Genomic DNA, 13,706 nt, shown 5'->3' on the forward strand with positions numbered 1-13,706 from the left:
CATACAATCATATTAATTTATTCAAGCACAAATATGTATTATCTAAAGTAGATAATACATACAGTGCCCGGCATGGTAAACAAACTTAAAACTCTAAGAAAGTTACCTAAGATAAGCTTATATACAAGTATATGGCAATAAGACAGTGTTGCTAACAAAAGCATTAGAACAGTGGTTAAAAACAAACTCTGGAGTCAGAATACATAGGTTCAAATTCCAACTTTTGCCGCTTACTAACTGTGTAACCTATGGCAACTTATAGTCTTCATGCTTCAGCTGTCTCATCTAAAAATCAGAATAACAATACCTACTTCATGGGGTTCTTATGAGGGCTAAATAAAGCCCTTAGAACAGTCCCTGGCACATACATGGTCTGACAGTTAAGTTTGCGAACTTGTTGCAACAATGTTGCTAACCTTTTTTGATATCAGAGGGATTATTCATTATGAAGTTGTACCAACTCGACAAACAGTTAACCAAGTTTATTATATGGAAGTGCTGAAAAGGCTGCGTGAAAAAGTTAGAAGTCCTGAACTTTTCGCCAACAATTCATGGCTCTTACATCACGACAATGCACCAGCTCATACAGCACTGTCTGTGAGGGTGTTTTTAGCCAGTAAACAAATAACTGTATTGGAACACCTTCCATACTCACCTGATCTGGACCCCAATGACTTCTTTCTTTACCTGAAGATAAAGGAAATATTGAAAGGAAGACATTTTGATGACATTCAGGACATCAAGGGTAATATTATGACAGCTCTGATGGCCATTCCAGAAAAAGTTCCAAAATTGCTTTGAAGGGTGGACTAGGTGCTGGCATCGGTGCATAGCTTCCCAAGGGAAGTACTTTGAAGGTGAGCCTAGTGATATTCAGCAATGAGGTATGTAGTACTTTTTCTAGGATGAGTTCACGAACTTAATTGTCAGACCTCGAAATAAGCACTCAATTTATACTTCAACTTCAGCTAAGCTATGTGAAAAGAGCATAGGTTTTGGAACAGATTAAAAAAAAATCACCCCAATCCCCCAAACAAAAATACCATCATGACTATTGAGACCACTCTTTCTGGGTGAATAGCAAGCTTTAATTTTAACTTTTACTCTTCTCTAAAGTTGGTGACGTTTAAAAACAAATGTTGATTCCATTCAACAAAAATGTAATAGTTTAAAAAGACTTTATGTGAGGTGTTAGAGATACAACAACCACGCTAAAAAAACAACAAAAAAAACAGCAACATAGATGACATAGTACTTACCATGTGGCAAAAGCTTAACTAGCATTTTCATGCTTCATCTGTTAAGGTTCACAACAAACTCTGAAAGGTACCATCATCATCACTATTGTTTTTCCCATTTCATACATGAGGGAACAGAGTCACTCAACTAGAGAAAGTAGGATAGATCTAACTCCAAAGCCAGCAGTGAAATATTATACTCTACTACCGAAAATTATAAACAGTCCCAGCTATGTCGAGAGGAAGACACTAAAGAAGCTTACTTATAGCTTAGTACAGAGACACCAAGCAAATTAGTAATTACAGGAATGTGGAGGCCATGGACTTTCCATTCTAGAACCATGGCCATTTTGTCCATAATCTCGCAGAGAAGGCCCCGGTGCTGGCAAACACTGCTGTGACTTACTCGAAGCCTCAACTGGCCATATTTTTGCCATATGCCAAGGTTGAGCTGCTTTCTCCAACCCCTGCTAAGATCCCTACAGCTACTCAGAACTTGAAAAAAATAGTCAGTAGTGCTCAAACTGGAAGCTTCAAACAGCTCACAGGTAAGGAAGCTCTGCTGAATGGTTTGGCGGCCACTGAGGTGTGGATGTGGTTTTATGTGGGCGAGATCATAGGCAAGGGTGGCATCTTGGTTATAATGTTTGAAGACCAATCGTTAACATCTGTTTCTTTTGGGTTTATTATTTGAATGTTCTTGGACATGTGTGATCAGACTGGTATTTCAATCAAATATTGATATAGAAAATCAATATTTTCTGTATCAAACACTGCATGGAAGGTCACATTTTCTCTTGACACTAATTTGGATTGTCTTTTGATTTAATAGTGTTAATATAGTGCTAAATGCATGTCTTTGCTTAGCCTGAAATTGGAAAGGATATACGTGAATATACCAACCTGGTATATATATGCGTATTTATGAGGATAACATTTTAATTTGAAGGTTGGAAATAATACATTTGACTTCCAGAGAAGTTGGGGAAAAGGCCTTGAGAAAACTAGAACTTGCTACACAGTAGGAGAAATAGTAATATCATTTCAGTAGTTAAAAAGTAATATCATGTCAGTAGTTAAAGAATAAAAAATCAGAGAAAGAACTTTGACAACACCTATGTCTGTAAGATTTTGGGATACTTGCTGGTATTCTGAGTATCTTTATAACATCTTTAATGCCAGGACAGAGTGAATGAGAGCCATGACTAAATTTTTAATCTAATTTTGATATGTGCATTATTATTAGTCTATCTGGTTTTATGATTTTTAGAATCTATCTTTGCAAAAATAAAATGTTCTATGGATATTTAAACAGGGTTATAACTCAGTATCATTCATGGGTCTAAAAATTATATTATGTCCTGAAATAAATAGAAGTGATTGGTTATCAAAAAAATAATTACAGGAATGTATTGGTTGCTGTGGAAACAGAGGAGTGACAGCTAAATTAGACCAACACTTTTAGGTAATATATCCTTGAGTTTGAAAAAATGAGGAAGAGTGGGAATTTGCTGGACTGGTAGTAATTTGCTGGCTATCAATTTAAGAGAACATGAATGAGTCAAATGACCTTCTTTTAAACTGTTTAATCTCTTTTGCGAAAAACATGCAAAAAATTATAAAATAAGGAGGAATATGTTCCTTATCCCTCTACCATATTTACTATCTCTGGTGGCACAAATGGTTAATCTTTATCACCCATAATGGATCTTCAGATATTGCCCAGAATTACTCAATCTGTATTTTCACACTGAACTGTGAACCCCCAAGTGGCAAATGAACAAGAATGCTAGTTCATTCCGGCTGACCTTTTGAAAAGTTTACATACTTTAAAAAAAAAAAGAAAAAATACAACAACTTGTTTTTGAGGCAGGATACTTTCTTCAAATGAACTCCCATGGGGAAGAACAATAAATTAGATGGATCAAAGTGGAATTACTCTAATTCAAGAGTCATCAAACTTTTTGTATAACAGGCCAGACAGTAAATATTACTGTAGACTCTGTAGGCCATATGGTCTCTGTCTCTGCTAATCAACACTGCTGCTATAGTGCAAAAGCAGCCACAGATTGATTAATTAAATTAATTAATTAACACATAAACCAATGAGTATGGCTATGTTCCAATTAAACTTTATTTATGGAAAAATTGACTTCTTATAATTTTCATGTGTCACAAAATATCATTCTTTTGATATTTTTCCCAACCATTAAAAAAACGTAAAAACTATGCTTGGGACAAATCTGGCCCAACAATCTCATTTGCTGACGCTTGTTCTAATTGAAGATGCAGTTGAGATCATGAGGCACACTCTTACCGGCTAATGGTTCTCTGGTAAGAGGCTTGGGGATGGGGTGGGCATGGGGCCAAACTTCTTTTGATTCAAATTGTATGTCCTTTCTTACTGTACACTTAGGCGATGCTGTGATAGCACTGACTTGAGTTCCTTTCTTTTCCAGTTTATGTCACAGCTCACAAAATAACAAAATGGAAGATCTGTAACAGATTTTTTTTAAGTGAATAAACAGGAGAAAAAATGAATACTTTGTTCTCCATATATGTTCTGTACATCGACTAAGAGCGTATATACTCAGGATCACCATTATCAGGAACACTTACTATTTGGTATTTCACAAAAATAGTAGCATTCATTGTTTACCTTGTATACTACTGATAATGTTCAACAGTCTCATTTGACACAGTAATTCTACCAGTAGCACATTCTGCCATTTTTCCAAATGTAGATCTTTTGATGGTTTTTACAAGCTTCTTGTCAAAGGTGTGACATATCCACTTGTGTTCTGCAACTCTACATGTCTTTCTTAGCTCTGGTTTCTTCCCCATCTTCAGTGACAGAATTCATCACTTTCATCCTAGAATACAGTTTTACAGTTCTGGGAAATTCTGGCTTGCCAAGACCATCACCGTGCTTTGTTTCATGGCTCTATGTAACTAAGTATTTGACAGAATTTCAGAATAGACAAGCTTTGGAGACTAAGAATGAAAGCACTGCAGGTCTGATAAACTATCATTCCAGTGATCGTATTTCTTATTTTCACTTTTGTCTTTTTGTCTGTTAATGGAAATCATATCACTTTCTAACATATAAACTCGAACTGTATGAACACTAAAACTTTATTTATTATGTTTATGATGGTATTCTGAGTTGCAGCATTTTACTGTTTTATTTCTACTTTTATGCTTCAATCACTTTTGAGCAAAAGAAAATTTAAAATTCAACCAATGATAACACAAATGAAAAACAAACATCCCTTGGTTAACAAGTCAAAATGAACTAACTGACCGAGATAGACCTTGAAGCACATAAGCAATTTTTAAGAATGCAAAGGGATTTTAGTAAAATTATTATTTTATGTTAATTATAAAACATTTGGGGGGTATAAAATTACTGTCATTTTTTTTCTCTGAAACTGCCAAATAACCTGTGTACTATGTGATAGATCTCAAAAAACCACACCATGACCAGTGGTTCTTCAATTTTTTTTTTTGGTCACCAAGCCTCCTTGTAGTCTTAAAAATTATTGAGGGTCACAAATAACTTTTGTTGATGTGGCAATTTAACAATATTTATCATATTAGAAATTAAAATGGAAAAATTTGAAGTTATTAATTTACTTAAAATAACAAACCCATTACAACATTAATGTAAGTAACATAAATTTTAATGGTAACTTTTTTTTTTCCAAAATGAAAAATAAAAGAATTGAGAAAAATGGATTGTTTTACATTTTTACAAATCTCTTAACTGTCTGGTTTAATAGGAGATAACTGGATTCTTATATCTGTTTCTGCATTCAATCTGTTGCCATTTATTGTTTTGGATGAAGTATATAAAGAAAACCAGACCTTAAACAGATGTATAGTTGGAAAGGGTGGAGTATTTTAATAGTCTTTTCTGATAATTGCATTATCAAAGAAAAGCTATAACAAAACTCGACAAGTGATACCGTGTTTCCATGAAAATAAGACCTAGCCAATCAGCTCTAATTCATCTTTTGGAGCAAAAATTAATATAAGACCCGGTCTTATTTTACTATATTATAAGACCGGGTCTTATATAATATGATGTAATATAAAAAAAGTTAATTTTAATATGGAATATGAAACCATATTGATGAGCCCTGTGTACTCTATCTACATGCATGAGAGAATCAGAGTGAAAAAAGCAAATACTGTCTTAGTATTAAAAACTGATCACCCAACATAAAGTAATTTATTTTTATTTTTTTCTTTTACAGCAAGATGAGGCTTCCTACTGCAACAGCTCTAACCACTATATTTGAAGGTTTGAGGCTATTAGGCCTATAAACTAATGCACAGAAATTTTTATGTTTCATATAGTATCACTGTAAGTTGATGGCAGCTTCGGAAGGGGACTTTATTTGTGGAGCATAAGGCAGAGTAGGTGGTGATAGTTAATTTTCTCTGTTATAACTTTTTTCCTTGGTTTAAGCAAAATAGAACCACAAGTGTCTCAGTTAAGTTGTTTTATTGAAGAGATATTATCAGCACTGAACTCAAACTATAATTTTGTAGTATTGGAGAATGTCACTGCTGCCAAAAGAAATAGGAGAAACCTCAGACACAGCATGTGGGAGCTTCTCCTCAGGAAATCCTTGTGGCTCACAATTCCTGTAAATTTTAGCTGACAGAAAACACACATCACAGTACCAGAAAGAATTTTGCTAAATGAAAGATAGCCAAGAGTCTGGTTGTACTAAGATTGTTCGGATGGCCGAAACATAGTTTTGTAAGAAAAATAAACAAAAATAGACAGGAAACCCCAACGTTTTTGCTGAACAAGCACTTCAAGAAAATAACTCATTTAAATCCTATACTACCTGCATTTCATGTCCCTGCTCCCCATTAAAGATATCAGAACCCACACTAATGGATATATATAAATAACTCTAGCCTCTGCCACAAATGGCATCTTAGTGGTTTCCTTTGGCTATTGACACACCTTTGTCATTGCTATAGGCCCACGACCAAACACCTGCACCAGGCTAAGTGAACAGCTAGCAGAACCCTAGATGTCCTTTTCACACTAACCCTCATGCACCCTTTGGACTCTCTCCTCTTTCCCAGAAGAGCTGCTCTCAGAGTTGGATACTCTTTTAGAAAAGTAATTTGTACACTGCAGTAACTACTGGCCAAATTCTGATTCAGGTTCCTCACAAGCTATACACTCTGTCTTCCAGATGCCAATGACTCAGTGCTAACAGCATTCCACTGGAAAAATCATTTAGCTACAAAAAGCGAAACTTAAATGGCAGTCATCATTTGTTCATTTATCTCTAATCAAATATTTATTGAGCACCTACTATACATCAGGCACTAGAGTTACAGTAGTTTTCTGCCATTATCTTCTCTCTGGGGAAATTCAGGAAAAAGTTGACTTTTTTCTATTTATAGAAGGAAGCCAAGTTCAACTGTTCAACTTCACAGATTTCAATTTTTTTTATTGTTTTGCTTTTAAATTAAAAATTCAAACAGTACAAAAAGATATAAAATGCAAAATAACTTTCTTTAACCTACCCAACCCCTATTCCCTCTCCCAAAATACAATAAACATTCTGTAGTTTATGAATCCTTCCCCCCAATTTAGTACATTTATGAAAGTGGTGGATAGTGGAAGAGCCAAAATGACTGCTAAATTTCTGGTTTGAACAATTAGGTGCTACTATATACTGAAATATAAAATCATGGCAGAGCAACAAATCTGAAGAGGAAGGCAGTGAGTAGGAGCTGCCTGTGAGATATTCAGATGTGAATAACTTAGACCTAAAGTATCTGGAGACCAAGAGTTGCCTCGTTTGAAGGTATAGGTTTGAGTTTGTAGCAGACAGGTATGGCGGCAAACCCATGGTAGCACATAGGTATGGAGACATGGCAAGCTCAGCTAGAGACAATGCAGAGTGGGAGAAGACAAGAGGGCCCTAAGAGAGATTAGTATTTTGAAAAAGAGTCGAGCAAAAGTGGAAAATAATAAGTAATAGTAAAAATAGTTAACATTTGTTGAGTTGCATATATGCTAGGCATTAAGCACGTTTTATAATACCTACTTGACTCCTAACAACAAACTTCTAAAAAGATATTAGTACTATTACTCCTGTTATACAAGGAAATGGGGCCTATGGAGGTTATATAACTTGTCCAAGGTCACCCGTAGGATGTGAAACCATCTGGTCTGAGTCCAAAGCCTACACCCTTAACCATAACACAAAATTGCCTTTTTGAGGAAAAAAAGAGATCTAGAAGGAATAACCAAGTCTTCTCTCTCAAGTTCATCTTATTGTATAGGATTATTCAGGTGCGGTGAAACCAACAGATTAGGAGACAACTGTCACTGAAAAGGTAGTTTGTTGTAGTCACAAATCCCAAGAGAAGGGAGCAAACGATGTCACAGGGAGGGGAGGGCACATGGGGCAGCACCAGGGTTGGTCAGGAGGGAGGAGAGGAAATTATGGGCAAGAGCCTTTACTGTGGTTTCTGTGGTTTCTGAGGAATGGGCAAGGCAAGGTAAGCCGGTTTAAGACTGGCTAGTTTGAAGAATGTCAGCAGTCTCTGGAGCAGAGGAGCCGTCCTAGCAGGGAACCTGGCCTTGGAACGACTAAATCAGGTAAACGGAGGCCAGGTGAGCAGCACCTATCAGGTGAGTAGCTAACTACCTCGTAGGAATTTGCTACCTCTGGGAGAGGCAGTCCCTGCAGGCTCAGCAAGGCCCCAAGATGATCATCAGAAAACAGGAAGTAAGACATGGCTAATTACTTATAAATCAGACTTTCCATTCTGTAGGATCCAAATGCTGACCTGCCTGGTACAATTTTTAATTCAAGCATTTTTTTTCTCTCTTCAGGCTGTCCTCATCTCAAATTACTCCCCTTTCACTAGCGGCTTTAAGTTTCATAGAACTATAGTCTCTTGAATCGAAAAACACAAATCTGGAATTCTTTATTTCTGTGAATATATTTTGGAAAGTGGTAACTCCTCCAAACCTCCACAGAACTGGCGTTCTTATGCTCTACAGGCTCTATGATTTTTCTGTTCACTCATCCTTAAGTGAGTTCTATATTTATTAGCCTAGGGTTAACAAAGTATCATTGGGAATAATTCAGGGAAAAACCAGAGGAAAATTTTCAGGTATAACATGCAAAGAAGAAAATCATCACAAGGCAAATAGATCAATTTAGAAGTCTAGTTAGCAAAGGTGACAGAGCCATAGCAGGCATCGTTATGAACAAGATCACACAAACAAAATAAAGCAAGTATTCCAGGGCTGCAGTTTCCCACAGGCTATGGGGTGGACATCTGGAAATGGCCCTTGACCTGCTCCCTCTGCCCATTTCTTAGGCCACAGGAGTGTTTACCTCTGGTTTAGAGAAGACCACAGTGGAGGCTGCTAATTCTGTTTGCTACTACACAGGTGCATTCTTTTCTCACAAGAGGATAATCAGTGTAGGTTCTCACCTGTTTTGGTTCATTCCTCCCCTACCATATAGCCTCCCCAAACAACAGCAGCACCAAATACTACTTAAGTATCCACCCTGTAGTAGGCACTGTTCTAAACATTTTTACATACTAACTCATCTCATCTTTACAATAACCTTGTAAGCCACAGCTCATTTAAGATAAGAGGAAACTAAGGCATAGACCAAGTAACTTTGCCAAGGTCATGTATGTAAATGATAGAGCCAGGATTTGAATATAGGCAGCCAGACAATAGCCAAATCTTTTATCTTCTCTGCTACATTGCAAGTTAACTTAGAGTAAATAAGTTCGTTAACTTGGTCTAATATAGTATTTTGCATAATTTGTATATTTTTTTAACCAGAAACTAGACTTGTAATTTTAAAATTACTTAAGAGATTATTAGAAAATTCACATGGTCAACATAAATCTTCTGATAATACCTACATTTATTCCCAATCTTTTCTTTTTCAGATGAGCTATAATCCATATGTATTTGCCTCGGATTACACAAGCCTAAAAATTGGCTGCAAAGGATACTGGGACTATAAAAACAATAGTATTTTATCCTTACAAATTACTTTGAAGTCCAGCTCATTTGGTTGAAAAAATAACTCTTATGACACTGGAGAGAAAATATGGCCAACATGTGATAAAACTAATTTCTTCAATTTACAATAAACCCATACAAACCAGTAAGAAAAAGATTTTTAAAACTGCAAAAATGGGCAAAGGGTATAAAAAAGCAGTTCAAAGGAAAAAAAACACATACAAATGGTAAATACAAATGAAAACATGTTAGACTTTCACCTTGATTGAAGAAGTGCAAGTTAAAACAAAGATATAATTTTTATCTGGTAGTTGGTAACAATAAAGAAGTTTGATCATATTTAATGTTGTCAAGGGTATGAGAAAACAAATATTTAATATACTATTAGTGGGAGAATGTCTATAAAAATATAAATGTATGTATCCATTGACCTAGCAATTCCACTAGACATCTATTTTATGGATATATCTATAAAAGTATCTTTCAATGTACATATGAGAATACTGACTACTATAATCTTTTAAGAACTCCATTTATATTTAAAAAGTCAAATTATACAATATTTCTGTGTATTAGACATATATTTGCATATGTTTATTATGAATATAATTACACTGAAAACTGATTACAGAGGTTACTTCTGAGGAGAAAAGCAGAAGTGGGGAAGAAAAGGATTAAGGGAGGGCTGATGTTTTCCCTGCATTTGATTTTTTTACAATGAGAATATATTCATGCTATTTATGTGGGAAAAGGTGCTTAATGTGAGGCCTGATTAAAAAAAAAAAAAGGTGTTGATTGTTAGTTTAGCAAATGAATAGAATGATCCTGTGTACTTTTCTGTATCAAAGCTAACAACATACTCAAATATTACATAGTTCATTTATTTAAGATATCAGTACTGTATTGAAGCCATACTATTAGGTCTCATAAAATGCTAATTATTATCAGATGCCAGATGACATTTTACCTCTGCAAGTCTATATTAAACACAAAAAGCATTAGGGAAATACAGTGAGCTACTAACAGAAGGCAGTAGGAGGCAGGAAGCTTTGGCACAGAAACCTGAAATTGTGTAATGCAGAAGTAACTTTGTTAATGAAGACTTCACACCTGTACAGATCTGTGCCTCTTTAGAAGCCTTTGATCTCCATTCCCCTGTTAATAGAATTTATCAAATTTCTTACAGGTAACTTTTCTTTAAAAAATTGTATAAATTTTTAATTTCTTCAAAAATAGTACTATAATGTAAGTTATATATTTTAAAAGTTTCCACAATGCTAGTAGAATTTCTACAAGATTTTTTTATACAAAACAAAATCTTTAAGGAAAAAGATATCTGTAATTAAAGGGGTTTGTTTGGGGACTATTTACCTGAAAACATTTGTTAGCTACTGAAAATATTTTAAAAATATTTTATCTTTGAATATAGGTTAAGGCAATAGATCTAAATATGATTATTGCATGTAGAACAGCATTTTAAAACTATATTACTGAAAAGAATGAACTGCAATTGCTCTGATTTCCTTATTTCTTTCCAGACTAAGTGCATAAGAATAAGCTGACGAGGAAGACTGTCATTATCAAATTACACAAGGTAGCTATTTTCTCTATTTTTAAGGAAGAAGCTTTTGGTATATAAAGTGCTAAAACTGTCATAATTAACAAAACTCTACAATGGAAAATAAATTTCCCCATTACTATTAATTATACTGCCAATATACTGTTTCTGTCGACTTTTCATTTATCTTTAATCAGTATACAATCAGAAAATATAATTTGAAAATAATCACTTATTGTCTTCCACCCTCCCCACCTTAAACCTTGAGTATTATAGAATAGGACCTTGCAAAATTAAAGATATTATAAAATAACAGGAAATACCTTTTTGGAGTCTACACATTTCCACATAACTTCTAAATAATTATTCCAAAAGCCCCAAATCCAAGTATTAATTTAATTGTTCCTCAATATCAGTAAAGCAAACTCTAATCATAGAATTCAAAAGATTAAGTAGGCTAAAAGAGTCTACAAAAATTAGTCCAACTAATTAGACTACTGACAGACATCATAGTTCTAATTTCTCCAGTTGACCTAGATGAAAAATTTAGTGCCTCTTGCCCATATTCTTTTGTTCCGTACACTTCTTTCTTTGATGGTTCCCACTTGTTCTCCATAAGAACTACACTAGAAAATGGCCACTGACCTGGAGGGCGTGTCTTCATCATTACTAAGCATTTTCCTATTAGAAGCAGCTCTTTGAAAAAAACATGAATTTCTTCAGTGCCACTCAGTATTACTCGGTAACTGCAGAAGTAACAGGGAGAGTGGGATTTCTTTAAATGCCTTTAGAGGGTATTACTTAATATTTTTGTTACTTAAAAGATTTTTCAACTAGCAGCAGGTAAGACATGTAACTCATACATTTTCCTTCCTTCTAATATTATCTAACAGAAATGCATCCCATCCAATTAATATTATATGAAACAGTATAAACAATAAATAGTTTTAGAAAGAGTAAAGAGTAACTTTAAATTTTTTTATATACAATAGTACAAATGTATTCAAGTACAATACAATCTAGTCCAAAACAAAACATCCATCAAAAGAAAGATGAAGAGATGCAATGGGAGAAAAATGACTTACACAGCTTATACACTCAACCAACTAAAAATAAAGAGCAACAGTGACTTGGTCTTAACTCAGGGATAAGAAGATAGCAATGGTTGTTTGAGTTCTCCGTACCTTTAATATTACTCAATATCTATCAACTGGCATATATTGGGCACTTATTAAATGCAGAGCAGAAGCAAGGTGAAGAATTAAAACTATCATTTTAAACTACTTTAGAAAAAAAAATAGACCTACGTCTGATACCTTGGCAAAATACTGGGTATAAGAAGAGCATGCAATAAACATTAGAATGAGGTTTGGATATTATATCACATTCAACCTTTTCTCTTTCTTCCTTATCAATAATAACTGGAGACGGAATTTGTGGATCTGTTAAGAGACAAAGGACACATCTTTCAATTTGATTCATTCTTTCATCAGAAAGGGAGAATCTGTAAGGAAAAGTAAAACAAAAAGGACAGGGCAGGATAGATATACACTGAAGTAGAAAATCCACTTTAATAAAGGTGTTAAAGACACAAGATTAATTGTTGTGGATTAATCAGCAAAATCCCAACAAGATATAAGATATGTAAGTGGCCAGATTCTTTCAGCTAAAAAAATTACAAAGTGAATTTAAAAATAAAAGATTTCCTCAAATATACTATTTCAAGTAAAAACTAATGGGCATTTTGATCTTCTACAGTGGGAATAAGAAGTCCCAATAGATACATAAGCAATACTCTAAATATCCACAGGCAATAGAATCAATACACTCTCTTAACACGATGCCCGGTGGAGCACATTGAGCTTTGGGCCTTTTCTCCCAAATCTTTAAGGCATGATTTGCTTTTGGGAACACCTGGGAGAGAACCAGGAAAACTAAAATTAAGTCAGAGTTTCTGATCGAAAAATAGACTGGAAATGAACTGAACTTCTTCCTGTATTTCCTAATTAATGGAAGCCTCTAAGGGCCTACTCTCACTCAACTTACCAGATTTGAAAATAATGTAATACTAAAAGATTATCTGGTACAACTCCTTCATATAAGAAATGGGAAGCAAGCTTTAAAGAAGTTAAATGATTCATTCAAGATATAATTAATGTCATTCTTGACTACTAGTCTCGTCCTGCTTCTACCAGGCTTTTAAAAAATGAACATCTTTAACTCTATAAGATAACAATACAAGCATAAAAAATAATTTAAGCCCTGTGTATAATAGCTTGAGACAAAGAAACTTGCATTTTATTAAGTGATTTCAAAATACATAAATGAGAGACTGCCCACCTTTTGGAATGTTTATATATATTGTTTAAAATGTTAAATATGAGGCTATGTGAAGACAAAATGGAAGAACATGACCCAGACAAAAAAGTGAAAAGTCTATAGAAACAATTCTTGTTCCCCAAGAAGAATTTTTATAATTCATATTAAATAAATGTATGCTTGCATATCTGCTGATAAACTAGCTCTGGTCTTCTTAACGGTCAATCTTTTTGTCAATATGATTAAAATTTAATAACTCCATTAACAAATATTCTAGTAGAGGTAGTGATAAAAGCATTAATTTTGCTACGCTTCCTATCTCAGTTACTATTCAGAAGATTATTTTATATAATACAATTGAAGAGCTTCTTATACTATTGAAAACTGAAGATACATTTTAAGGAAGAATAAAAATGATACAATAATATCTTAAATTTTGTTTTTATAATTATTCCGGACAGCAAGCTCCATTATCAAAATAGCAACTGCTGTCAATGTATATACTCACAGACAAAAACAGTTTCCTTCCATTTGTCAAATCAACAATGCA

At 34.3% G+C, this 13,706-nt stretch overlaps 2 protein-coding genes across 3 annotated transcripts in view; one reads left to right on the plus strand and one right to left on the minus strand.

Annotated features, from left to right (window-relative positions):
- Nucleotides 1-13,706, minus strand: part of VEZT (vezatin, adherens junctions transmembrane protein) — a 57,884-nt gene that overhangs the window by 36,375 nt on the left and 7,803 nt on the right. The gene's annotated exons all lie outside the window — the stretch shown is intronic.
- LOC117028248 (ATP synthase subunit g, mitochondrial-like) lies at nt 1,365-1,932 on the plus strand. Its single transcript, XM_033116598.1, has 2 exons — nt 1,365-1,424; nt 1,576-1,932. Exons 1-2 carry the CDS (start codon nt 1,365-1,367, stop codon nt 1,930-1,932), a joined length of 417 nt encoding a protein of 138 aa, XP_032972489.1.

This window comes from Rhinolophus ferrumequinum, chromosome 10 (assembly GCF_004115265.2).
Source record: "Rhinolophus ferrumequinum isolate MPI-CBG mRhiFer1 chromosome 10, mRhiFer1_v1.p, whole genome shotgun sequence".
NCBI lineage: Eukaryota > Metazoa > Chordata > Mammalia > Chiroptera > Rhinolophidae > Rhinolophus > Rhinolophus ferrumequinum.